General features: G+C 40.5%; 1 protein-coding gene across 6 annotated transcripts in view; it reads left to right on the top strand.

Moving 5' to 3' along the window:
* Window positions 1–17,019: 17,019 nt before the first annotated feature.
* GLRB (glycine receptor beta) overlaps window positions 17,020–27,491 on the top strand; it is a 47,192-nt gene continuing 36,720 nt past the window's right edge. For 2 of the 6 annotated variants that reach the window (XM_079305941.1, XM_079305939.1), the window contains exons 1-2: window positions 17,130–17,270; window positions 18,567–18,720. In XM_079305941.1, coding sequence (XP_079162067.1) covers window positions 18,596–18,720 — 125 coding nt within the window. In that variant the 5' untranslated portion in view covers window positions 17,130–17,270; window positions 18,567–18,595. Of the gene's footprint in view, window positions 17,271–18,566; window positions 18,721–24,661; window positions 26,047–27,491 lie in introns of those variants that run through there. The other 4 variants (XM_079305940.1, XM_079305942.1, XM_079305943.1 and 1 more) reach the window with 4 other exon arrangements.

Below are 27,491 nucleotides of genomic sequence, written 5' to 3'. Positions count from 1 at the left end.
CAACCATGTTCTCAACCACACAGGGATCTCTGCCATTTTTATGTGTGAGGAATTGTTTAGAAACCTGCCATTATTTGAAAATTAAGCAGACTGTCATTCTTGCTTTTAAAGCTTTCTGCTGTTTAAGCCATTGTCATAATCCACCTGTATGTCAAATTCAGGGATTGTGTTATAATATCTTTATGTACATGGAGATGCCAGAGACTGTGTAAAAATCCCTTTACTTTGCCAAAGTAAATAAATTAAGAAAGTTTCCAAGGACAAGAGGTGAGTGGAACAGATGTGATAACTTTACTTTACATTCGCCTGCCTCATACATAGGTGCCACTTTAGAAATATTGCTTGAGTGTTGTTGACAATAATCAGCAATAGAAAAGGCTCTTTTAGTATGTGGACAGCCACATTTAAGCAATGTCAACCCTAACACTGCTGCAAATTATTCAAAATGCTGAAATTTGGATAATGAAAAAAATCTCCTTCTGAGCCAAGGCACACAGACCAAGTGTTACATCACTTGAAAAGGGATTTGAATTTTTATCCTTGTAATCTTGTGCTTCTACCTTTTTCAGCCTAATAAACTGGGATTTTTTTTCTGTTGCAAAACACAAAAAGGAGGAAAGAAAAAAGAATATGCCAACTGGCTGATTTCCAGTTTGCATGGGTATAACTGACTACAGAATTAGCCCAGTATTTGGCTTTATTTAGAATCATGGGCCCTTTTCCAGATCCCATTAAGACTGATGAAAAATACACTTTACTGATTTTGCTGACAGTGAATTGAGTCCATTAAGAAAAATTAGTTTGGTGTCAGAATAGTTACAGTTTCTGTGTAAAACAGAAAGAATGTAATCATTTGTAGACCAAAAGAACATATTTTTACAACTTTAATATGAATTCCAAGCAAAATATTTGAAAATTAGTTCAAAATTAAGCTATTGCCTGTGCACAGCTAGGTTTTTCTTACTGAGAAACACAGCTAAAGGAGTGTAAAGTGTCTCTTGGTTGTCTATCAAGGAGACAAGTATTCATAAAGATTATCTTCCCAACGTATCATTCAGTGTGGCTGCAGTAACTTTAAAGAGAAAACCATTAGCTGTGGCACACTTCATAGAACCATTTACGTTGGGAAGGACTTCTAAGATTATTGAATCCAGCCATTAACTCAGCACCCTCAAGTTCACCACTGAACATCCATGTGTCTTTTCAATACCTCCAGGGATGGTGACTCAACCATTCCCTGGGCAGCTTCACAACTCATCCTGTGAAGAAAATTTCCTAATTTCCAGACTAATCCTCCCTTGGCACAACCTGAGGCTGTTTCTTCATGCCCTGTTGCTTGTTATTTGAGAGAAGAGATCAACCCTCACCTGGTTACCTCCTTTCATGTTGTAGAGGATGATAAGGTCACCCCTGAACCTCATTTTCTCTGGGCTAAACATTCCCAGCTCCCTTAGTTGCTCCTCACAGGACTTGTGCTCCAGACCCTTCACCAGCTCCATTGCCCTTCTCCAGACACGCTCCAGCACTTCAATGTCCTTCCTGTAGTGAGCAGCCCAAAACTGGGCACAGAACTTAAAGTTTCACCCCACCGGTGCTGGAGGGGACGTCACTGCCCTGGTCGTGCTGGCCACAGTATTGCTGATTGAAACAATACCTTCTTGGCCACCTGGAGACATGTTGGCTCATGGTCAGCTGCTGTTGACCAGCAGCCCCAGAGTCCTTTTCCACTGGCCAGGTTTCCAGCCACTCTGCTTCCAGACTGTAGCCCTACACAGAGCTGTTGCAACTCAGGTAGAGAACCCAGAATCTGGCATTGTTGAATCTCATAAAATTGGCCTTGGCCCATGATCCAGCTTGTCCAGATCCCTCTGCACATCCTTCCCACCTTCCAGCAGATCAACACTCCCACCCAACTTGGTGCCATGTGTGAAGTGACTGAGGGTGCCCTTCATCCCCTCATCCAGGTCATGGATAAAGACATTGCACAGTACTGAGCCCTGGGGAACACCACTGGTGACCAGCTGCCAGCTGCATGGAGCTCTGCTCACCACCACTCTCTGGGCCTGCCCACCTAGCTGGTTTTTTATTCAGAGAGCAGCGCACCATCCTGTAAGCAGGCAGATTCTCCAGGAGAATGCTGTGGGAAACAGCATCAAAGGCTTTACTGAATTTCAGGTAAACAATTTTCAGAGCCTTTCCCTCATTCACCAAGTAGTCACTTTGCCAGAGAAGGAGATTAGGCTGGTAAACCAAGATCTGTCTTTCATAAATCCATGCTGGCTGTATGCTAATAGTATCCCACAGTCTTGAAGAAACGGATAAAGAGCTGGCATTTTCTTTTACTGACACTAAATGGCTAATGTGAAGTTAACTTGAAATGACTGTTTTGCTTTGGGGGAAGAATAGCTGCACATTTGTTATTTAGAATACCAGAGGGGTTGAATATGCCTTGCACTTATGATTGGAGTCTTGCAGGATGTGCCAGAGTGTATGACTGCTGTGCTGAGAAATTCTTTCTGCCCTGGTGGAACCAAGGTTGAAGCCACTTATCAGAATGCCCTTGGCTCACCTCACTCACAACATTACGTTTAATGCATGTGCAGTGCCTACAGTCAGATATTTGAACAAATATAATGTTTCTGAAAAACACATAGCCAGTACTAGGACCATGCAGAAATGCAACACATCTGCACCACTTAGTAATGTCAGTGCAACACCTAGATGTCCTTAAAACAAGATTTTTACTTCAGCCACCAGACAGGAACCACATGTATAATGTCTCTACTTTGCAGCATTCTAACAGCCCAAATCACAAGTTCATGCCCATGAATGGAGATCTATACTTTGTCAGAATCAAGGAAATGCCCTAGATTCTTAAGGAGAGCAAGAATCTAGGGAGAGATGTGTTATGGGAAAGGTAAGATTTTAACTTTTTTTTCTCCAGCAACACAATGTTCTCATGGCACACTGACAATAATAGTTTTGAAGATTTAGTGCTCACCAAGGCAGTGAAAACGAGATGAGTCTCATGGAAGTCCTGAGGAAATTTTAGTAAAGAAAATGTTTAGAGGAACTTTACTGCTCACTCATTTCAGAAAACAAACAAACAGGTTTGGAGACTCTCTCTCCCCACTAATGTGAATAGTCTCAGCTATCAAGTCAAGGGAAAAAGATCATGTATAGGAGCTCCATTTATATTCCAGCTTCTTATCAGGGAAGACTGATTTATTTTTTCCTTTGCCACTTTCCCCTCTGTTTACACGTTTCTTTTTTTCTCCTTCCCCCCCCCCCCCTCCCCTTTAATATGCTTCCCTCTCCTTCCCCCCACACCCCATAATTGGTTTTTGTTAGTTTGGTCTTTTTTCTTTATTGTCTAAATCAGATCCCAGGCAGACTTTGAGTTCATTCAGGAAATGACAAAACCTGATCTCACTTCTGAGCCAAAATAACTGCTGGGATACGTGAAGATTGCAACTCTGTCCCAAGGCAAAGTTAAATAGCTTAGCTTTGTGTGGCTTTCTCCTTTGACAGAGGAAGAAAGCAATGCTTTCTGAGCTGGGAATCATCCCTTGCTGAACATCAGTGGCCAGCAGCACAGTCTCCCAGCAGATCTGGATGGGAGATTCCTGGGTATGATGGAGTTGGGTCACCTTTGGATGGCTAGATCTGCATCCACACAATTGCCGTATTGTCAGAGCAGGCCAAGTTGTGGGCCATGATTGGGTGTTTTGTCAATCAAATTGCACATGTACCTCATATTTGGACTGAATCATCAGAAACCATCAGTATCTGGTTTTACAGAAAGATAAATTTTTTAATTGAGATTTTTTTTATGTGGCTTTTTTCTGGCTAAGCTAATAAAATGTTTTGTTTATATTTCTTTACACTTTAATGTTTGTTTATTTTCCACTACTTTAATAACAAAACTGTTGCTTGGAACTTTTGCTGTAAATATCTGACTGGCAATAAAGTTGTTTTGAAAGACAAGAAAAGCAATTAAAAAATCCTTTAATCTACAGTGACAAAAATATTTCATAACGAGAGCACAAAAGCCTGGTTCACATGTACCAAAAGGGAATTTTTTTTATTAACTGTGTCTGAGAAAGGGCCATCCCTAATTTTGAACAAGTTATCAGGTCTCTTTTTTTTGTTTGGTTTGTTCAAAAAGTTCACTGGAGCATTTCAGAGACAATGATAGTGTGCTGCATCGAGTGATATCAGTTATATGTGGCTTTTTCACTCTCAATAAATCACAGTGACCATCTCAAGATTTTTTTGTTTTGCTGTGATCTGTATCTCTGCAAAGCTCCAAGCCAAGGTACTGTTCAGTTAATTTTGATATATTTTATAAAATAATAAACAGCAGAGTTATGCATTGTTAAGTAGCCTTATATCCATTTTATGCAAAGGGTCCAGTACATGATGTAGATTTAATAAAACCACAAAAAAAAGGAATTCACTTCATTTTTGGAGTGACTAACACAGTTACTGATCTGAAAATTCAGAGAATCAGTACTAATCTGATTATTAGCATTTTTTAAGTTAGCCACGTATTTAAAGACAGGAAACAAGACATTGCTGGAACTGTGAGCCTGGTGCTGGTTCAATTCTATTCAACTATCATGAGAAGAGAGCAAAAAGAGGAATGTGAAATTCTAGAAAGGGAAAGGACATACCATATTTGTTTAATCAAATTGTATACACCTAAAAGATGAGGTGCTAAGAAGTATACAATATGGGCTTGTCAAAACACACCGAGGCAACCATTTGCTGGCAGTGCACTAGCCTGCACTGTGAGTCAATAAAGCAGGGGTGAAATAATTTGATTTTAGTAAGGTTGGGCTGTATTGTGTATCTCAGCATATGCAAACAAGGAAATGTGGTCTAGTTCGAACCTTATTAGAGCTAAACCAACCTCCTTATCATCAGGTCCTATGTCAGCACAACAGCACAATTTGTGCCCTCTCCCCTAGGAAGGGTTTCTAATGCCCAGGGCTGTTCAGTCACCATTCAGCTGGAGACCTTCCTAGCTTTTGTCTGGCAGCCTAAACATCTAACTTAAGCAGTGTAACTCATCTCCTTTATGCCAGTTGGCTAAAACTGTTTTATCTAGAGGTCCTTAATTCCAATCAAGGCTTCACTGATGAGCCCACCCAGGCAGCTTGGAACTGAGTTCCTCATGCTGGCAATGGGTGAGAGAGCCCTGATATCTCCCACATGCTCTGTGTTAGTGTTCAGGCCCTCAAGCAAGACTCAGAGAGTGGGATTGGATAGGCTGACAGTAGTCATTAAGATTAGATTAGAGTGGGTGCTGAGAGGTTGGACTGGGAAACTCCATAATAGGAATTAAGAGAGGAATATAGTGACTGAAGCAGAGAGTAAAGCAAGGACAGCTTGTGTGGTAGACAAGGTCTGAGCAATCTGAGGTCAGACAGCTTGGGATGTGTGCCTGAGATCTGTAGATGGAAAGGCTGGAAACCGCTCTGGACAGCAAGCTGCTGTGTTTGCATCACACCATACTGCTGCATGGCACTGCAGCATGGCAAAACATCCAAAAGGAGGCTGAATGGCAGCAAAATGTCTCTTGTAATCTAGTTTTATAGCTGAGGAGTGTAACTGCAACAGTGATAGTATTTATTCCTTATATGATTTTAAGACCATCTGTATTGGATGCTTTTCATTTATACTATCACTTTTCCACCAGAAAACACCTCCCTCACCATCTAGGACATTAAGTAACCAGTAAATAATGTCAGTAATTAATAGCCTCCACACTGACTGTGAGGAGCTAGATGGGATGAGCCACCAGAAAAGAGGCCTCCTTGGGTATTAGAGAACACTGATGGACTTATAAATGTTGCAAGACTCATTAGAGATATACTTCTGCTATCCTTGCAGCTGCCAGCTATATATCCAAGTACAGCAGCTATCCTGAAAGTCACTGTCCAGTTTGCTGACATTTTTATTGGTTTGTTGTGTTGGTACATGATACCATGACTCAGTATCAGCTTTTCCTCTGTGCACGCAAACTTCCCAATATTCTTCTTTTTTCCTAATCTTTGAGCAGCAGGGTAGCAGCACCCCTCGTTCTAATACACTAAGGTCTACATACCCACACAGTGATATTAAGAAATCTCCTGAGTAGAAAACGGTTGGAGTTTGGAAAGATATTTGGGTAAAAAGTAACATCTGCTGGTCCTGTTCACATTCTTCCCTAGCCACTTGCCTGTGGCCACTGTGCAGACAAAATGTTGCTTTATGGGGTCCAGTGGTCTGAAGTAGCATGACTGCTTTTATGAAATCATTTGATAATCATCATCAAATATTTAATGACTGCATGGTCTTCGTATGAACACTACTGAATCCATACTGCATACAAAATAACTGAATGGTGCTTTGACAAAATAGATCAATCTGGGCAGATGAATCCCAGCTCTAATATTTTAAGTGTTCAAGACTGAATATTTCCATTGATTTTGGCACTTAAAATCACTGCAGGATCTATGATTTTGACTACTATGTGCAAGAGAAGTGCTAACATAAAATAAAGACCTTTAATCAAAAAACACATTACACATTTTAACACAGACCTAAGGATGTTAATAATTACACTAAAGGTAATGGCTCTGCTGACTGGCCTGAGTTAGTATTAAAGTGAACCTATGTGAAAGCAGAAATATAACAATAGTCAGATATAATCTGAAAATGAGAATGTATTTTTTCTATCGTAAAAATCATTATATTCAGCAACACTGGTGTCAGATTCATTAGCATGTATGAGTCTCCCCTAGCTCAAGAAGACACGAAGGAAAGACAAGAGAAACTTATTTTATGGATGCACTAAGAAGTCAGTGTGTTCTTTAATATTGAATGATCACCCATCCTCTAGCACCTTTATTTACAGTTAGATATTTTTTTAAAAATTAGCAGCACAAGAGCTTTCACCACAGTTTATTGAAGTTTCAGTGCTAGATTTATTTTTAATGTTGATGTAAGGTATGTAATTTATCCTGTACATTTCAGATATAATGTGTAAAATACTTGTTTCCATAACAAGTTGTCATTTTAGGATGAATGCGATTTCTACAGGGATTTCTGGGCAGCATATTTTTGGAAGTTTCTATTTTGGAAATTATTAGTTGCTATTGTAATTTCTGAGAAACCATGTAGTTTAATAACTAGGCACCAAGTATATAATTATTACTCTGAAGTGTGTTTTTCAAACTAGAAGGACATGGCCTTTCTTACATGCTTAATTGTATTCAAGTCTCTGAAAAACATGCTCAGTCAAGAGTGTTCATATAACAGTTATTGTTCCAACCCCTTATTTTGTGCAACATTTCTATTCCTGAAAAATATCTCCTTAAATAGTGTGTCACACATATGCACTGGTGCCTCAGGCAGCTGTTCTTCTTTTTGAGTTCCTTCATTTTCCAGCACTTCCAGGGCCATATAGGGAATGATTCTACTGCATTTTACAGTGCTCATTTTGCTCCTAACTCTAACAATCAGCATTCAGGCATTGCAAGTTCTCCTTGTTTTCTGAAAAAAAAATTAGAAGAGATTTAATTTCAGGGTAAATTTAATAGAGTCTTTTGGGATCTCCTAAGGCAGATCTTTTAACGTGCCTGGCTCCACATTGGTGTGAAAATCCATACATTCTCTCAGCTATTGTGATGATTTCCCTTTTCTGAATTGCCAAATCTGGATGAGGGGACAGGTTTTAAAGTTCAGACATACATATTAGCAAAAATATAGAGAATATCAGTTTTTCAGACTAAGAAGCAAATTAAGACCTCAGAGTGAGATTCTCCTGAAATAGCTCTGTTCAAGGCAGAAAGGATCTGGTTTTTTCAGGTAAAAATTTTGGGGCTCAGATCCACTTTGGAATTGGAGCCTGGGATAGGCACAATTCATTATAATACCATGCCAGTGTGCTAAAAGTGTTCAAAAGATTGCAACTGAGCATCTTGTGGGTTGTAAGAAATTTGCCCTATGGGCCATTGGCACCATATGTCTAGCAGGTAGTAACAGCTCTTCAGACTGAGTGCAAATCAAGAAGAATTTAAGTAAAGAGCAATTACTACATTAAAGCACATCAGCAGTGTAATTTAGGTATAATATATATGCCATGGTGGGCAAAAAAAAAATTTGAATGTGATATTGCCTGCTGTCCTCACTTTTGCCCTCAGGAACATCTAGATATCTTTCCAAAATTGTCAGCCAGGACAAATACTGAACCATGCTTAAAACTGCTATTAGATGGAATTGCCTTGACTTGTCCAACAAGCGTCTGTCTCCTCTTTTTATTATGTAAGTAGAGGAAATAAAGACAGGCACTTAATTCTGTACAGCACTTTACATGCAATAAGTGCCCTTAGAAAGTATTTATATGGCAGAAAGTATAGAAGGTGTTATAAAATGACTTCTCAACAGTAACTCTCTTCCTGATTCTTTCCAGGGTTAAGCTATATTCTTTATTGATTTGTTTAGATACAGTTGTGGCACAGTTACTCATAACACATGCAGTTCATGCCTGTAGCTTGTTGATAAAAAATACTAATCATGCATTAACTCTTCACAAGTAATTTACATCTACCATTTATGCATGAACAAACACTGCCTTCAAGAACTTTGAAGCTGGCAGGTTAATCCTTTTTATCACTGACTTGCATCTCAATTCCTCAATGACAGTATAATCCAAAATGGCACTAAACATATTCAGCCAATTCATTACAGCATTTTGTTGAGATGTAGGGGTTAAATGAAAGCATAACACAGTTAAATGTGGGTGCAGACAAAAAGGTATCTTTTGATTTCATTATAATTTTTTCTTACAAAACTGGTGTGACAGTATTTCTCAACTTTTTAAAACATTATTTTACAGGAAGAAAATGAGCCTCTGTAATTTTCAAGAGACATTTAGTTGTTTTTTAAACACTTTTATAGGTATATGATTGTGTTCAAAACTGTTTTTAAAGATATTAACGCTGTGAAGGTTATAATGTGCAACACTGTGACTGTTGTAATGTACAGTAAGAGTTTAAAGTCTTTAAAATTTAGAGGAGGAGGTCAGGCAGGGAAAGGATAAGAAAGCATAAGGATAAAGAAGAATACAGAACACCTTACTGTTGAGTCAGAAGGTTCAGAGCAGACCCTTGTGCTAAACTGAGCCTGACCTTTACCAGCAGTTTATGCCTGAAAGTTCAACAGCCATTAACCTTAACAACACTTCAATTTAATAGTGCTTAATCTATAACTGAGGATTGACAATTTAGCAAAGGATCCACATAGAGTTTGCTGTAGCACAACAGTAACTCACAGGCCTAATTACCTTCAAATCTGAAGTACTTAAGAATGTAGGGGATTAACATTCCCAGTAATTTGCTATAGCATATTCACTCTTGCTCACACAAAAAATCTATACAAGGTACCTGTGAAAAATTACCATTGAGTTCAGTGAAGTGCTCATTTCAGATGCCTTTGCATCTTCTCAACAGGCACAGGGTTGACCCTCAATTACTTTGGTCATCAGCCCTGGATCCATCATTATCATTCAGTGATCCTCTGAGCAGAGCAAACTCGAGAGCTCACTGGCTCTCAGAGATGTCCCAGGCAGAGGGGGGTGGCTGGTTGCAGCTGCTGTGGTCCAGGAGAGCTCAGAGGGTCTCACTTTGGGCTGCTGTTTTTAGAATCACAAGAGAGGTGGCTTTAGTCATAGTAATATTCCATCCTAGCCACAATTGAGGTCAGAAGCTTTCTTTGAAAGTTTGATAATGAAAATATTATTTCACTCTGGTTATGGTTCAGACAAGAAAAAAAAGTTTCTAAGGCTGTTTGTTAAAGTCCAGGTGGTCATTAGACAGTACTAGCTCCTGGGAGCAGTTCAGCTCCTGATAAGCTCCAGGTGCACCTTCTCAAGGCCGAGTCCTAGGGAATGTTCCTGGGATTGGAGTGTGGCCAGGGTGGGAGCACCACTGCATAGGGCAAAAAAGCATGAGGTCATACAAACAGCTTGAAGTGGTTTGCACATGGAGATCCGTCAGTAAAGGTATAGCTACACAGTAAATGTAGGCAATAAAACACATGAGGCTGAAAGCAATATATGTTTTCAGCATCTAGTATGATCTCGATTTTCTGTAAATCCATGGAAGCATTAGACATGTAGCTGCTTCTTGTGAAGTACAGGCATTATGAATATGGAAATGTCTATTATGTCATTGCTGTTTTGACAAGCTCTTTATCTATCACATACATAAAGCATAACATATATATATATATGTGTATATATATATATATATATATATACACGTGTTTGGTTTTTTTTACCAGCATTAACATGTTTAAAGGGGCACAGGTTTCTAATAATTTTCTCATTTAATTTTAATAAATGAGACACTTCACCATGTGTGTAGCTCTCTCAAAAGTCCTAATTTTAGAGTCTTCACCAAGGCATAGTAGTCGGAATTTTCCAGTCAGATTTGCCAGATCGACCCTGTAAGGATTGTCTGTCATACTCAGTATCTGTAAATGAGAAAGAGATGAGGGAACTGGAACATTAAGGAGAACAGGCTAAAATTCTCTTCATGTGATGGTTCATCTGTTTGCTATTTTTTTTGCTGCTGGGTTTGCTACTTCAAATTTCTGTATTCCAAAATGAAAGAAAAATCATTAGTCTTCATTTCAAAGGAGCAAAATCAGGTTATATCCACAGTTCTGGCCATTTGTGCCAGATGGGAGAAACCCTGTATACCAAGTACCTATTTTGTCCCTATTTCCTGCAATGACCTGAGGATGTACACCCCTTTACAACAGTAGAGAAGGAAAGAAGAAAGAGCTTTCATCATCCTTTGGAAATCAGTCTCTCTTAGGTGCTCTGTGCATCTTTAAATCTTCTGGATGATCACCACAGCCATGAAGATGTGATAGGCGACTGAAAAAACCCATTAATAATTAAAAAGGTTGGAGAACATGAAATCCTTTCTAAAACTGTGGTTTTTCAATTGTATGAATAAAATCAACTCAATTTATAAGAAAAACAACTTTGGTGAGCATTGAAACTAATGAAATATGATTTTAATTTGATTTGGGTCTTCTGTTTGCCTGGCTTTTAAACTGAATTAATCTGAAAGCCAAGGCATGGGTCCTTGTGTTAACAGAAATTTAAAAATATGTATTTGCTTTCCTGAAAAAGGCTTGGTAAAGGCTTTAATAAAATTTTGTCAGCTATTCGACATTAGAAGTTTTATTTTTCAGTCATAATTCATCCTCCAGGAAAGTAAATGCTTTATGAATTATACAGGCTAAAGAACTGGTAATAACTTTTTCCTAGGTGTTTTTTCTTATTTCTAGTGACCACTCAGGCCAGTCTGCTTGCTCTCTTTTCTTCCTTCTGCAGGAACATTAGCTTAATCTGTATTTCAAGCATTTACAGAACACACAGAACTACTTTCTGATTCCTCTGCCTTTTTTTTTTTTTTGTTAAGTTACTGTTATTATTTTAAAAACCATTATAAATAGATGTTATAAACATATGTTTATAACAAATATGTTATATATATAACATATATATAACATATAAATGTCATAAACATTTAAATAGCATTATAATTATTATAAATCACTTGAAAAAATCAAGTTTGAAACAAGCTGCTTGAAATATATACGCATACAGTGTTATTACACAAAATTCAATATCTAAATGAGACTAAAAAGAGCAATAAACCTGAAGAAATTCTATCTTATACAGCTACAAAGTATCTTTTGTGTGAGTGAACAGCAGAGCTGGACCTTCAGATGTCCATGTTCTACTACTGCAAACCAAAGAAAAAACTAATGTTCCTGGATGAATCACTAGGAAATGTCTCGTTATATTTTTCATTTGATTTGCACAAGAATTTTCTAGTGAATATTGTCTAAGATCAGGAATTTATCCTGAATTAGACAACTTAACATGGTTAGATATTCCCAAGTCCTGACAACGCAGCAATTGCAAGCAGAGGAAAGATAATTAAGTCTATCACTGCACTCTGAAATACAACAAATATTGAGACAGACATGTCTTCCCCTATACATTCATTTACTAGTAAAACTTGTATTTCATCCATTCTCATCAATAGGATCTCTGAAATACAAACCAATATGACTGAAACTAATCAGCAGAAGCTGAACTGTTATTCATGATCAACTGGCTTGGGTGTATAAGGCTTTCTCATGAGGCAGTTTTCTCCATTTCTTCCCATTTGGGCATTGCCAGCTTGGTTTGCACTGCAATAGGACATCTGAATGGAGTGTGGGCTGTCCTCCAGAGTCTTGCATGCATGATTGCTTTGGATTCCTCTCACAAGAGTGGAACGATTATTCTGTCCCTGCTGGCCTGCCAAGAAGGTGCTGGCAGGTAGGAAAGCAGTTGTCTGTGACCTTGGACAGCTTTTATAGGGTGAGAGGTGGAAGAAGAGGCTTTTTCTTACAGAATCTTCACAGTTGCCCTGTATCAGGAAGCTCTTGCCAATGCCTGTACCCAATGGATTGAGATGGATCCTGCTGCCTAAAGCAAGCCTTCTTCCTCCCTCCCTTCTGTCTTGGATTTGCCTCAGTCCTAGTTTTCCTGAGTCTAGAGCAAGTGCTCTAAGATTACAGTGTTAGGAGGACAATAACTTCAGAAGAACTGAAATAATAGTAAAACATGTGGGTCTTGAGAAGTAATGTAGTGCTGATTTAGGTAGGGATCTGCTTAAGAGTCAAATGAACAGAAGCAGCAAGGAGGGAGGGAGCAAGTGAAAAGTGAAATTAAATGTGTTGGGAGATAAATGGAAGGAGCTCTGTGTCCCCAGCAATGGAGAGTAAAAGAAATTATAAGGACATGCAGGCAGCAATTAAGAAAACAATCCATGTCCCTGGGGCAGTTGAAACCTGGCAGGGCAAGTCAGAAGGGTGAGCACTAGGTCAGGCTTTCCAGGCATCTGAAAAGCATCCTGTGGGATGGGAAGAGACTTCCCTTAGCAGTGGAATGAATTGCTCCATGGTTCCACTATGTGTGGCTGGCAATGGATGGGGGGCCATGGTGGGGCAAGGGCAGCCAGGCCAGGGCAGTTGGCAGGGACAGATGAGTCTCACAGCAAATCAGGACAAAGAGCCACTGCTGAGGCAAGTGGAGAGTATCCAGCCAAAATATAGTTTGTTGTTGCCAAAAGTGGAAAACACTTGCACAAAACTCTTTTGCTCAAGGAGAATAGAGAAACTAATTATCAACTTTTTCTTTTAAAAAGGTTTCCATATATTCCCCTGCTAGGAAACATGCCTACGGAAGACTGAGGCTGACTTGTTTTTATTCCTCTTGTTTCATGGAAGAGCCTATCTCAGAATGAACAGCCTCTGTGGGACTTGTTCAGGTAGGGTTGAAATGGGAACTGTTCTGATTTGGTCTGCAGTATATACTCTTTTTTTCAATGTGGTTTCTTGCTATTAGAAAACAACCAATTCTGCAGCCCAGCACAATTGCTGTGTTTGACTGCAGGAGGAGTGATTGCTTTGCTGAAGCTCACATGGAATGTTGTGAACTGAAGCGTTTTTATGGCTTTGGGGTACTAACTGACATAGAACAGGTCCTGGAATCTTCCTTGCCAGCAGGGCTGGGACTCTGCACCTTCTGGGACATGCCAACTTCTCCTGTGTGTCCCGCTACATGGGGGCAAGCCCAATCCAGGTGTGCTATATTTGGAGGAGGAAGTTGAAATTTCCTAAGAGAAAATAGATCTGAATTTAATCATCAGCCTTTTCCACTGCCACCTGCTTCCTGCTGCTGTGTTCCCCTCTTCAGGTGTGTGGGTGAGGGATGGATATGGAGCTGGGAGCTGGCGTGGGGGTGTCTTAGTTCTGCATGGGAAATTCTGTCCCAGAGCCAGCCTGGGCAGGTGGCTTAACTGCAGCCTGCCTGGCTGAGGAGATGGAGATTGTGAAGGGTGAAAGATTGGAAATTGTCATTCCAGCTGAAAGCAGAACCAGGAAGGAGATGCAATTCTCCTTCATGTGCCTAATGTTGTGACAGGCACAGGGACACTGCCAAAACAATTGCTCTTGTCCTCTAGGCATTCCCTAGCTTGCAGGTGATTTATGACCTGGTGCCGAGCCCAGCACGTGTGGGACAGGACAGCAAAATTGAGATGGAGGGGAGGAGGTTTCCTTGAGGTGTGAGTTGGTAGGTGCTGTGGGCTAGCAGAGGCTGGGGAGCTGGCAAGAACGAGGGGCTGCTGCCCACAGCTGGTCCCCACCCTGCCCCCAGCATCAGAAGTTCTGACATGGGCCGCTTCAAAGAAGCTGCAATAGAAAAATGCTTTTGCGAAGCTCTTCCCTGTCATTGGGATACTGCTGGGAGCCAAGAAAGCAGCCTTTTCTCAGGCTGCTCAAGGAATTATAACAATGATTAAGCACCTGCTGGAGATGTAAGAGATGTGATGTTTTCTTAAAAGCATGCTTTCAAAGAGGTGTTGCCTTCTTGGACCAATGAACCTTTTCTATTCTGTATTGCACAAACAACTCTACATAAAAGTGTAGTGTTTCTTTAAATAAAAGCTCTCTTTTGCTTCTCCATTGCAGGAACGACTTTGTTGCATTATTCTTTCCACTGCTCCTATAGCCAAAATGCAGCACTTCCCATATAAAAGAAACTGTCCTTGAAGAAAGTCATTGAAGAGGGGTTACTGGCAAATGTGGCATAGAGCCATAGTGCCTTATCTGTCCTATGGGGAAGCTTTTGTTTTGGAGAGGCACCATTTCCAGAGGAAAGGATGAACAGTGGAAATTGCTGAGACTTTCAGATTCCTGCTATTTTATTTGGTGGGTTTGTACCTAGAGAGCAAAGACCTTGCCTGTGAGTTCAGCTGTATTGGGACTTATAGGCATTCTAATGTGGACACAGCACAACATACAGCAACATCTTAGGAGTCCAGGACATAGTCTAACCTTTCCATACTCGGCAGACCAAAAAAAAAAAAAATTAGGTGGGGTGCCCATCCTGGTCCTCCTGGTACTGATGTCTTTGTCCCCAAACAGCTGGAGCCAAATCTCTCTGCTCAGCTTAATTTTTGTGGGCAGGGAGCTCATTGGAAACAGCTCAAAACCAAAAAGTTGCTTCTTCACATCTCACTGTGACAGTTTAGGAATATGAGGAGGGGGATAGGCAGAGAAGCAAGGAGGGGACTGAGAAGTTATGCTCTCCCAACTGCAGAAGGGGAATGAAGCCATGGTGTTGAGGAGAGGCCCAGGCAGTTGCTGGGGTTTGTAAGATGCTGCAGTATGTCTGGGTTCCTGAGCTTCCGCTGCAGTTCCTACCATCCCTCAGGTTTCACCTTCTCTCTTTTTGTCATGAGATCCTTTCCACAGCTGCTGTACGGTTGTTCCCCAGATTGAGGAAATCCCACTGTCTCTTTTTACTGCCACAGGGACCACAAATGCAGCAAGTGTTAGAGCTGGAGCTCTGTCATACAGGATGCTCTTTTCTGCCCACATCATGCCTTTCTTCCCCCAGTCCCCTTTAAATCTTCATTGGCTTTCACATAAGCCAACCCAAGCAATGATGTGCCATGGTCCTATTGTGCAGCACCATCCTGGCAGGGGAAGAATCAACTCTCAAATGGGGCTGCAACACCCCTGATTTTTTTCAGGGTTCTCTGAAGGCAGGAATTCCCCTCCCTGTGGACAGGAGCTCTTGCCTTGCCCTGGGCTTTTGGGAGAGGGTGATGGTGAAAGTGTGCCATGGAGTTCATGGGCATTTAAACATAGCTGGGTGACAATGGTTTCCCCAGCTTGGCAAGGTGCTGCTCACTGTCATCTTGGGACAACAAGCAGGAGATGGAAGCAGGGAAGCACACCAAGACAACGGACAAGCTGCCAGACCAGGAGAAGCATGGCTGGCTGCAAGCACCCAGCCTTAGGCTGAAGATGCTGAAATGCCCAGAATGGAGCTGAGAACAAGACAGAGCTGTCTTCTCCATAGCCTGCTAGCCTTGCAGCAAGGTTTTCTTCCTCTCCAAGTGCAGCAGGAAATTACTGCCATTGGGAGAACCCTTTGCCTTTCCTGGAAACCCTGGCTGTGAGAGCATCAGCAATGCTAGGGCCATCTCTCTGGCTGCTTGTGGGACAATAAAAGAGCAAAGGAGATGGTCCTCATCCCAGGGAGCTGGGCCTACACCCTGCCCCTACATCAGCTTGGACCTGGTTGTTGCATCTGTGCTGTTGCCAAGATAAGGTTACAGGGAGTGGAAGGTGAGCTGGCAAGTTCTCCCTGCCCACCCTGGTGTCCTGGGCTGTCTTCTGCCCCTTCCCCAAGCCTGGCAAGGGACTGCCGAAAGAAGAACCAATCCTCACTTTTATACAACCTCTTTTCACTTGTAGAGAGGACTAAAGTCCTGTCTGAGCATTCTTTTCTCCAGACTAAACATGCCCACCTCTCAGCTACTCCTCATAGTACTTACTATCCAGACCCTCCACCAGCTTTGTTGCCCTTCTCTGGGCTCTCTACAGCACCTCAGTGTCCTTCCTGTAGTGAGGGGCCCAAAACTGAACACAGGATTAGAGGTGCAGCCTCACCAGTGATGAGTACAGGAGGATGATCATTGCCCCGGTCCTGCTGGCCACACTATTTCTGATCTAGGCCAGAATGGCACTGGCCTATGCTGAGCTGGCTGTTGATCAGGGGCCCCAGAGTCCTTTGGGCAGCTTTACAGTCACTCACCAGCCTGCAGTCCTGCACGGGGTTGTTCTGACCCAAGGGCAGGATGCCGCACTTGGCCTTGGTGAATCTCCTACAAGTGGCCTTGGCCCATTTATCCACCACTCCACTAATCGGTGCAAGACTGCATTCCCTCTTCCTCTCATCCTACTCAGTCCCTCTCCAACACTCTCTTGCTCCTGCCAACTCTATTAGCTATGTCTCAACATCGAACGCACTCTCCTCCCGCCAGAGAGCAGAGGCGGCTTCGCCCCGCCGCCCGCTCCTTCACCTCGCCCCGCCCGGCCGGTGCCCCGTGTCCAGCGCTCGAAGGGGTCGGCCCCGCTGCCCGCTCCCGGCGCGCAGCGCCTTGTGTGGGCGGGCTCCGGGACGTGCTCGCCGGGGAGCGCCGCACATGCTCACTGGCCGCGGAGGCGCCGCCGGAGGTAGGGGCTCTGTCCGCCGCCGGAGGAGCCGCGCTGTCGCTGCGGCCGGGCCGCGGCATGGCCCGCCCGCTCCCGGGCCGCCGCCGCTGAGCGCGGGGGGATCGCAGCGTCCGGCGGTGAGCGCGGGGCCGTGTGCGGGCGGCGCGGCCGCGGCGGCGGGGCCGTGTTCGGGCAGGGCCCGCGCCCCCGGTGGGGCGGGCGGGGGCTCGAGGGTCCGGCCCGAGATCCCCGTTCCGCCCGGCGGCGCGGCCGAGCCCTTCAGCACCTCGGCCAGCGCCGGTGGGGCGGCGGTGGGCACGGCCCGGGGCGCTGCCGGGGCCGCGGGGAGCCCCGCTCGTCTCGTCCTCCGCGCCCCGCGGATCTCAGCAGCGCGGAGGCCGCTCCCTTCCCGCGCTGGGGCCGCTGGCAGGCGAGGGCCGGGAGGCCGGGCGAGGGCCGGGGGCGGCGCGGGCAGATCCGTGACCTTTGTCGGCCGGGCCGGGAGAGAGGGGCGATGCTGCGGCTCCCGGGGAAGGAGCAGCTGAAGCATCCCCGTGCTGCCCGGAGGTGGGGGGAGAGAGAGTCGCAGCTCTTTTAAAATAGTGGGGGACGGGATGGGGAGAACCCCAAATAAATAAATCAAAGTGGAAAATGCAGCAGGTTCTGAGGCATCTGCGAGATTTCTGTTGGCCCAAGGAAATCCTTGGGAATGATCTGTGGGATGACAAAAAAATGGAAAGTGCCTTGGGTGCCGCAGTGCTGTGGCCAGGGGCAGGTGGAGCAGCCTCTGGCCAAACACGAGCTCATCTCCTCGCCTTAGGGGTACATGCTTTTGCCCCTGAGAAGTTTAAATGTTAAACTGAGCACGATGCAATAAAGCATGGTATTGCAGGTTGTGTTTAGTCATCTTTGCAAGGCCCTGTCAGTGCTGGCTCTGCAGTGTAAATGCTTCACGCAAAGTAGTTGTGTTTAAATTCTGCACATAAACTTATATTTATAACCTCATAACCAGCCTTGAAATTATTGCAATTTTATCTGTCCAAGGTCACAAAGAGCTTGCAGTTCTTTGCCTCCCTACATGGCTGGTTGACATTGTATTTAATGCAGTTGATACATTTCTGGTGAGAAGCACTGTTTCCACGCTTCTGAGTACTTTCAGTTAGGCAGTTTTTGAAGGATATCACAGTTCTTAAACACAGTGGTGCAAACCTACATTTAAATCTGTTCCTCACTGTCTGTCTCAACTTTGGGAAGCTACTTGACTCTGGAAATTGTCTAAGTCAGTTTCATGTTAAGGAAATGTGAACAGATTGTCTCTCCCAGGACAAGGAAGAACAACAAAAATCCCATCCCCCCCCGAAACTTTTGTTTTGCAGGTGTTTCTTTTTGCCATATCCAGCCCTACTAACATAAATGGCTTTCTTTTACCACAGACTGAAGATTTCTCTGAAGCATAATCTTCATGATGAAGTTCTTACTAGTGATTTTATGCTTCATCTCATTCTCCTTATGGGTTGAAGAAGTCTATTCCAAAGAGAAGTCTTCAAAGAAAGGAAAAGGGAAAAAGAAGCAGTATCTATGTCCATCGTATGTTCCTGCTTTCTTATATGCTTTTGTATGCTTTTGATGGTGATCCTGCCCTGTTTTTAACATTAGAATTGAAGTAGAAGGTGATGCTTTTTGCTGAAAGGATGGGGTCTGTAGCAGGAATGGATTTGACCATCATAATTGTGTTCCTTCTGCAGCAAGTCTTCTGTTTTAGTGCAGGGGAAAATCTAAGACACAGTAGTTGTTCCTTTTCTTGTGGTGGAACAATCTAGTGCCTTGCTTTATTTATGGGGACACAGTAGCATGGTCCCATAGTGCTGTGCTGTCTAGCATCATGTTGCAGATGTACTGGGGAAAGCAAGGAGGGTGTAAAACTGCTGAAATTTAGCTTCTGGTTAACAAGTTCTGTAAGAGAAGGCTTGTCCCACACATATTCTTAATGCATATTGAATAGAACTAATGTCTTAAGCACCTTTCATCAATCATGGATTACTTTATAACTTTTTTTGAAAGTGGAGATATTGATTGTTGCTATGAAGTATACCCTTATGGAATAGTCTCCCTGTAAAAATACAGAAATGATAATCTGTAATTGCCCAGTTGAATAGAGGATGTGTTCTGGACAGCTATGATTACTTGATGGTAAAAATACTCCCTTTTTCTAATGCCTATCACACTTTAGGTTGTGATCCATAGGACAATATTTTATTTGTGAGTGCGGTTTTTATCATTTTCTTGGACAGCCTTACTCTTTTTATAGTGTCACATTACAAATATCTGAGCAAAAGATTGATGGACTATGATAAGTTGCCTGTAAGTGTAGAAAAACACTATGACTGAAAAAATTATATTGTTTCTACAAATTTAAAACATATTTCTTCTTCAACCATAAAAGAAGAGGTGCAGAATGTTAGACTGGCTATTTAACATTAATCAACTTTTGCCAAAGAAAAAGCATAGTAGAAGTGGAATAATCAGACAGAAGCATTGTTCAAGTATGACTTTTTAAAGTTTCCACTCTTTTCAAGTATTGATAGTGATGTTTATTTGTAACCCCAAATTTTAGAATGTTTCTACATATGGTGCATGTTTTCCTTCTCTTTTTTTATATCAAACCTAAAAATTACATTTTTCATTAGATTCGAGTACATTCAGATATGTCTCAAATGAGATAATGACTCATCTGAAATGACCTCTACCCCTTCTTTCCCTTTTAAAAGTTAAGTTGAATTCTGGATGAGGCTTTTTGTCTGAGCTGCTGTGAGAGTTTATAGCAAGGAGAGAAATGTCAGGGTTCCCAGGACAGGCATCAGAACAGAAGCCCTTGGAAAGTGTTAGGCAGTTGGGAACTGAGTACAGGTCTTCCATGGTCTTATTTAAATAGCCAGCATTTCCCCCTCTTCTTGACTTAGTCTTAGTAGAATTCAAAACATCAATCTCATTTTATCTTTGTGAGTGAGTGGATTTTTTCTGTTTGTTTTTATTTTGAGCCCTGTATTTTTTTGGTACCATTACATATGATATCATTTGTCACCAATACACTTGAAAAAATATTGAATACATGCTATAATTTTCAAAGTGATACTTTTTCAGTTGAAGCTGTCTGCAAAAATACTGGTGGAATCCAGTACTTGTTGATCTATTGTGCAGTGTAGCCAGCAAGATTTGCTGTAGCAATGAGTCATGTTAGATCTCCTGAATAATGACCAAGTTGTCCATATCTTACTTGGCTGAAGCTCACAGCTTGAGAGACAACCACTTGTAATAGTGAGGTTGCTGTTTCTGTGGCTGGCATCCAGAAGACCTGTCATGTGAATGAACAATGAAAATTAACTCTGTCTGGCAGAGAAATTGCCCAATACTCTCTTAACTCAGGCTGCTGTTGGCAAACTTCCAGTCATCAGCATTTTTTAAATGATCCTTCACAAAACTTCTTGATTTGGTGATAATCTGTGTTATAAAAGAGGTTACCTATTAGTAATAATTTTTTCTTTGTCTTTCCTCAGAATCAAACCAAAATACAATGCAGTGGACAGAGAATCAAGTAACACCCATAAGGGTTGACTAAACTACTTAAGGAAGTGTCTAAATAAAAGAATTCCTAGTAATGCATGAAGAAATATTTTAAAAGAATGCATTTTATTTTTTTTAATAAAAATAGGATTTTGCATAATTTATCAAATTGAGTGGTACAAATTCCTGCTGTAAGTGTACATTTATAAGTTGAACTCTTAATCCACCTTTAATTTGCATTGGTTACTAGTGCAATAAAATTTAAACCTTAATTGGAACAAATTATTGCCTTTTATTTCCTTGCAACTTGTCAAAAGCTAAATTTTACTTCATCAAAAGAACAAAAACTGCATTAGTAGTTGTATATGGAGAAGTCTTCTCTTGCAAACTTTATAATGAAATTCAAATCTATGCAAATAATTATTCAGGAAAAACTTATATTGAGTTTCATATTACTGCCTCAGTTCCTTAATTTGGTGTTAAGAAATGGGTGGCTGCAAGACTGGTTTGGAACTTCAGCATGAATTTGTTTGGATAAAAATAAAGCATAGTTGAATATTTCCATTTCTGGCCATCCAGAATACAATACTTTCACCAAATGTACCCCTCTGGCATGAAATTAACTACTATTAGGATAAGATGAAAACAAGCTGATTAGAAACCCTGTAAAAAGTTCATTATTGTCTCATAAGCAGATATTTACTTCTTAAATTAGGAAAATTCTATTTTGTATCTTAGAGCAACCCCTTGTATTTCTCCGTGCATTGTATGATAGTGGCTTGATTTGTCATCTTATTTTCATTAATTCCTGAAACTGTTTTCCCCAGGTTTTTATTGAAGGGTGTCTTGAAGCTTGGGTTCTTACTTTGATTTAATGCTTTCTCAGAATAGATGTAAGATTTCACATCTTACATTTAGATAATTTTCCTTCTTACTTCAGGCTTTCCAAATGAAACATAGAGAAATTATACTTCTGTCTGATTCCTGAGTCTTTGTTGATTAACAAAGGAATTTACATAATTTCTTTTGGGCCTAAAATGTTGTAATAGAGAGTTTTGCACCATAAATCTGAGAAATTTGCTTCCACAGATACATAGAGAAATGCAATATAAAGCTTCAGTGACAAAACTTTTGTCTTTTGTTTCCATGGAAAATTAAAAAAAAAAAAAATCTGGCCCACTCTTTCAAGAAAAAAAAAGTGTATTACTGTTTAAAAAGCTTATTTTGAAATTTCATGTACTTAATACAGATGATTTTTATACAGCTACCGTTGGATTAAGTCACTTGATCTCTTTCCTGCTCACAGACTGCCCATATTTGCATGACATTTGCTACTTACTTCTTATTAACTTCTTCGTAATTCCTTATAATACCTTGCTTCTCTTAAATATGTGGGACAGTTAGCTGTGACTTACAGTACAGCTGAAAGATGGTTTTTTTGTTTTGTTATAGAGTAATAAATGCTTTGGTTATTTTATAATGTTTGAGCTGCTGCTACTATCCCCACAATCCTTAGCAGCCTAGAAGGTCTCTACTCAAAATTACTCACACGATCTCTAGACAATTGAAACTATAAGAAAAGGGAAGTTAGGTTGTTACAGTGTTGAGTGGAATAGTGTAGTAAGAGTGTCACATAGCAGCTAACAAAACCAGTAGTGACTGTGGTCATCATCACAGCTATCCCTGTTAATTATAGTTTTAGGGTGACTCAGCTGTTCACTTGCACAGCATTCATTTCTGAAGATCTCTCAGAGTCCCTAATGCCACAGCAATGCTGAGAGCAAAACCTCAGTCACTAAATCTCATCCTTTTGTCTGGAAAGCAAGACTGTGCTTTGAAAACAGCATCCCTCTTCAGCATTATGCATTTGTCCACATGGAGATTTATATCCTTGTAGATGCTTTACTAAATACTGTATAATATCTATAGAGACCTTTTTTACCCACAAAGAAGGAGTACAAATTGTATTTGGCTTGTATTCAATAAAGCATATCAGCTACTTGAGAAACTGTGAAATGGCCCTCTAAGCCCTCCAGAAAACATGGCTTGTGCCATCTGCCTGGGCAGAAGCTTACAAAGGTCACAGATGCGAAGGTTCAATAAACAGCTTCTTTTCAAAAACAACAACAAAGACAGTTGGAACTAGGCAAAAAAGGCTTTGATGTGTTTAAAGCATAGAGTTGTATGAAACCGTCCTAAAATTTCTCTTGCTTAACTTCAAGCTTCTGACATGCTCTTCCTATTAAGACTAAAGTAAAAGTTCAAAATATGTTTTATACCTTGGGTCCCCTCCACTTCTTCATGAACTAGAACTTTTTTTATCAAGTGTTTGGGTGTACAATGCCTCTCTATCTGTCGTAGGTGATCAGCCCCAAAATGTAAATGGTGGGGAAGTGACATCATGTCTCTCTTCATTCCCATCATCTAGAAGACACTTTTGATAGTCTGTGAACATTTTCTTTTGTAGGTGTGTTGGAAGGGTTGATACAGTTTGTGGGGGGAGGTGGAATGAAGTTGAAAGGAAAGCCTGAATTTGGTTGTGGAAGAAGATATATCTGACAGTCACTTCAGTGATGAGTGCTTTGCAGAGTCCAGGTCTTGTTCCTATAAAAATTGTTCTGCCCTGTGGTAACAGCAGTTGGTCAATGCTTTTGTTATTCACTGTCATCTATCTCTCTTGGAAAGCTGAGATTCCAGACAAATAAGGCCACATTTCAGAAGGTTTGTGAATTTGTTTTCAAAGTGGTTAAATGTGGTGGGCAGTAAAAGATAAAGCTATATAAGCAAAACCAAAGCTGTCTTGTAAAGCAGTAATTAAGCATGATAGACTGGTTCTCATTCAGTAACTTTTCCTCTCAGTGAGCAGCATTTGCTCCATTCTCAACACCGGAATGATGAGACTCTATAATAGTCTGGAAAAGTTACAGACTTTGTGTTTCATATACAACATCCAGACTGAGAAAAAACTTAGATCTGTGGGTTACATTGTGCCACCTTTACCTAAGCCCGAGGAAAACCATAGGTCTAAATTCTCTTGTCAAGACAAATTACATAAATGTATCTCAGCTTATGCTTTCCTCTTATATTGCCACTTCTACCACCATGCAGGTGGTTAGATTTTGCCAGGGTCCTTCTATTGTCTCCATACTTACAGCATTTGGGAAAAAAGATGCTGGGGTACAGAACTGATTTAGATAAATTACTTTAAAAATGTTGCTTAAACATTTGGATGCTTATCATGTTTTACATCTGTGTGCTATATCAGCACATAACAGGACACCCATTGCACACAGGGACACAGGTGGTGACTTCAGTGGGATGCAGAGATGCCTAAGCTAGGAGCAGCCAAGCTAACTTTAGCAAAAAAACTGCATTGCTGAGAGCAGTACTGGTTTAGGCTGGGTGAAATACCATGCTAACCTGGTTGGTTTGGGGGCTGTTGGCTGTGTGGCAGGCAGATGAAGCAGCTTGCTTTTCTCAAATTTAGTGAATAGTAAGGCACTTCAGATTCCCATATAACCATTCCTTAAGGTGTCTAACTCTGGGAATGTTGAATGTGAAACCAAAACTGTATTTAAGAGGTTTCTGCTAGACAAGGACTGAGGCAGTGACACTAACAGCTATTGACACTACCTAACTGCAGGAAGGTTGTCTACCTGTCCACATTAGGAGACTGTTTTCTTTGTTCTATCTACAAGTTGAGATGAAAGACAAGCTGTTTCACTCCCTCAACTCACAGCTCACAATTCAGAGTGCCTAACCTGGATTTCTCTTTCAAAATTAGCTGTGAAGGAACCTTTCTCTTTTTTCACTACACTGCATTACCTCCAAATTTATGTACTGAAGTTACATATCTCATTTTAGGTGTTTAGATGTCAATTGCATTCGTGAAGATATGTAACTGGTGACTGAGAGTTCCATTGTTTTAATGTAATTAGTGATGCCACTTTTCATTGGGGTAATTGTAATTAGTCTTCTTAGGAATAGATATGTCACTTTTCACAGTTTGAAAAGATAGCTGTTAAACATACCAGAGATCAGAGAGATCACTCAGAAGAGTTAAATACTATTCACTGTTACATACTAACTTGTTTTTATGCTTAGAGATATTGCACTCAAAAAATCAAATGCCTGCAAATCAGAACACTAATAGTTTATAAGTTTAAGTACAGGAAAACTGTGCTTAAAATATATGGTGGGATAATAGATGTTTCCCAAAACTTATTTTTACCTTTCTCACGTGTACACAGCCATGTTATATGACTAAAATATCAATGTCTATCATGTAGATTAAATAAACTGCACTGAAATCTGTGGTTTCAGAATCATATAGGAAATTTTACTGGAGATAACAGTGTGAGTTGAGATACATATTTTTATCTGTCAGTAATCTAGAACTATGAAAAATTTTTCTTTCCTGTTTGAATAGAATATTGTTTATATTCTTTCCTCCTGTAGCATTGCATGTGAAAAGGACTCCTTTTAACTTCAGTGAGCTCTGAGAATAAATACAATGATGACTTACAGAGATATAATGTCTTCTGATGCATTTGCCTAATACAAATGTAAAGCTATATAAATTTCAAACCAAGTGTAACACGTGCTTCCTTTTGTCATGCATATCTGCTCATCTAAAATTCTGGATTTGATTAGTGAATTATGAAAATAATTACCTGTTGCTATCAACTTAACATGTTGATTGTGGTCTTCAAAAGCAGTGTTAATATGTGTAGAGCCCAGAGGAAGAGGAGATGAATACCTTACTGCATATCCTGTCACATAGAGTATGTAAAGCAATTCTTTGATTCATCAGCAATACCAAATGTAACCTCCAAAAGACCAGGCTTTTCACACGGGGATGTTATAGCAAAAGACTAACTGTACTTTGTTTTCTTTGGATTGTGAGGACAGTGTTTGTAGAAGTGCAGATATTTCTGCATATACAGGAATACTGGTTGTTTTCCCTTTTATTTTTTCAAAGACAGGAAAATCACTTTGGGTTTGGGTATTTGGGTATTTGGGTTGGTTGTGTGGGGTTTTTTAACTGTTTCTTAGATAAAATTTTTGGTAGGGAAAATGTTAGCTTTACAATTACTTGCTTTTAAAATTTCTTCACAGCAAGTGTGAGGCTTCTGTTGCCTTATCTTTTGGTATTCACTGTATCTTGCTTAGAACTCATCAATTACTGTGAAGAGTACTGCATTGCTATTTCTCAATGCTTTCCATCAGCTCCACAGGTTGAAATAAATGCATTAAAATTAAAATGCATGCTGCAACTGGTGGAAATCATTGGTGGAAAAAGTTATCAGCTTTTTACAAGTGGGAAAATTGTTGGCTGAATTAGAAAAAACAGTGAGTAACTTCTCAGTGTGAATGTTGTTATGTGGGACTTAGCACATTGAAGTAAGATTCTTCTAGAAAAGCTAATCTCAGCTCAAATCCTTTTTGTCTTGTGTAATGCACGAATATACCTAACATGAATTAATTCCATAATGGCCAATTAAGCAGGGGAGGTTGTTGCTCTAGGTAAATGTCTCACGTTGACAGTCCCAGCCTCTTTATCCAAGTGCCTGACACATCCCATTAACTGTCTCATTAAGTCTTTTTGCTCACCTTTCGCTCTGAAAGTGTCATTAGCTTCTTAACTCACCCCAAGGAACACATCTGATGTATTGATTTGCAGGTGAAATTTAGGCATTTTGGTCAGCAAGGCTCTCAGAAGAAAATCCAGTCATTTGGATGAAGTTTCCTTGTGTGCTGTTCAATGATGGTAGTTTAATGACAGCATGCTATAAAAGAACTGCAGTGAAAATATGGCTGATACTTACAGAGCTTTTTTTTCCAGTAGCTGCTTCAACCACTTCATTCAAAGTGACCTTTAAAAGTAGCAATTACTGAATCTCAGTGCTTCTCCTCCTAACTCAAACCAGCCAATGTCACTGTATTTCACTTGGCTCTCAGATAAGCGAGGACAAATGCGTTTATACACTTGTATAAGTTGAAAACACAACCCAACAACTTGGGTCAAATGTGATTGTGATGTTCCTTACCAGCAAGCTATGCTGCCATTGTTCTTCCCATTACTGTCTTCCCAATGCAATAAATCTTCTTTGCTCAGTTTTTGGATGGCTTTTGACCAAACAGCTGAACAGATATTTGTATTAATATACTTCTGCAGTGCAGCTCAAATCTCACAAAACAACCACTTTATTCTTCTTGCTCAAATAGACAAATAAACCTGTCAGCTGCATTTGGCTTTCTTTTTCTGTTTGTTGTTCACTCATTTTATTTCTCAAATTTTTCCTCTTTTCCTCATTGCTTTTTATGAGCATCTGTATTCCATTTATGTGTCCATGTTATCCTGTGGGGTTCAGATTACTGTTTTCACTATTTAATGAACATATTTGTATCACCCATGACAAAAATAAAAAAAAAGTATTTAAGTTTGTTCATTAGTTGTTGCTTGGATTTGTTTTCATATTACATTATACTGGACATAACATAATTTAGAAAGAAATATTATTTTCAGAATTAAGGAGTTTCTTTTATAAATATAGTTTTTATAGACATATGATGTAGATATTTTTGATGTTAGTATGTGTGACTTGCAAGGAACCAGTGTCATGAAACTTTCTGTACCAGATAAAACACAGCATACAGAGTTTTTTGCCTACCTTTTTAATAGCTAAATGAACGTTTTTTTCTGAATTCCTCTTTCTAGAAAATTGAAAATAATGTTAACCTTTTGTTTTCCTTTTATCCAACTAGTGCTAACAGTAAAATAAGCAAACAAAGCT

Source organism: Erithacus rubecula (genome assembly GCF_903797595.1).
Source record: "Erithacus rubecula genome assembly, chromosome: 5".
In the NCBI taxonomy this organism is placed as follows: Eukaryota; Metazoa; Chordata; class Aves; order Passeriformes; family Muscicapidae; genus Erithacus; species Erithacus rubecula.
This window is presented reverse-complemented; position numbering and strand designations above follow the sequence as displayed.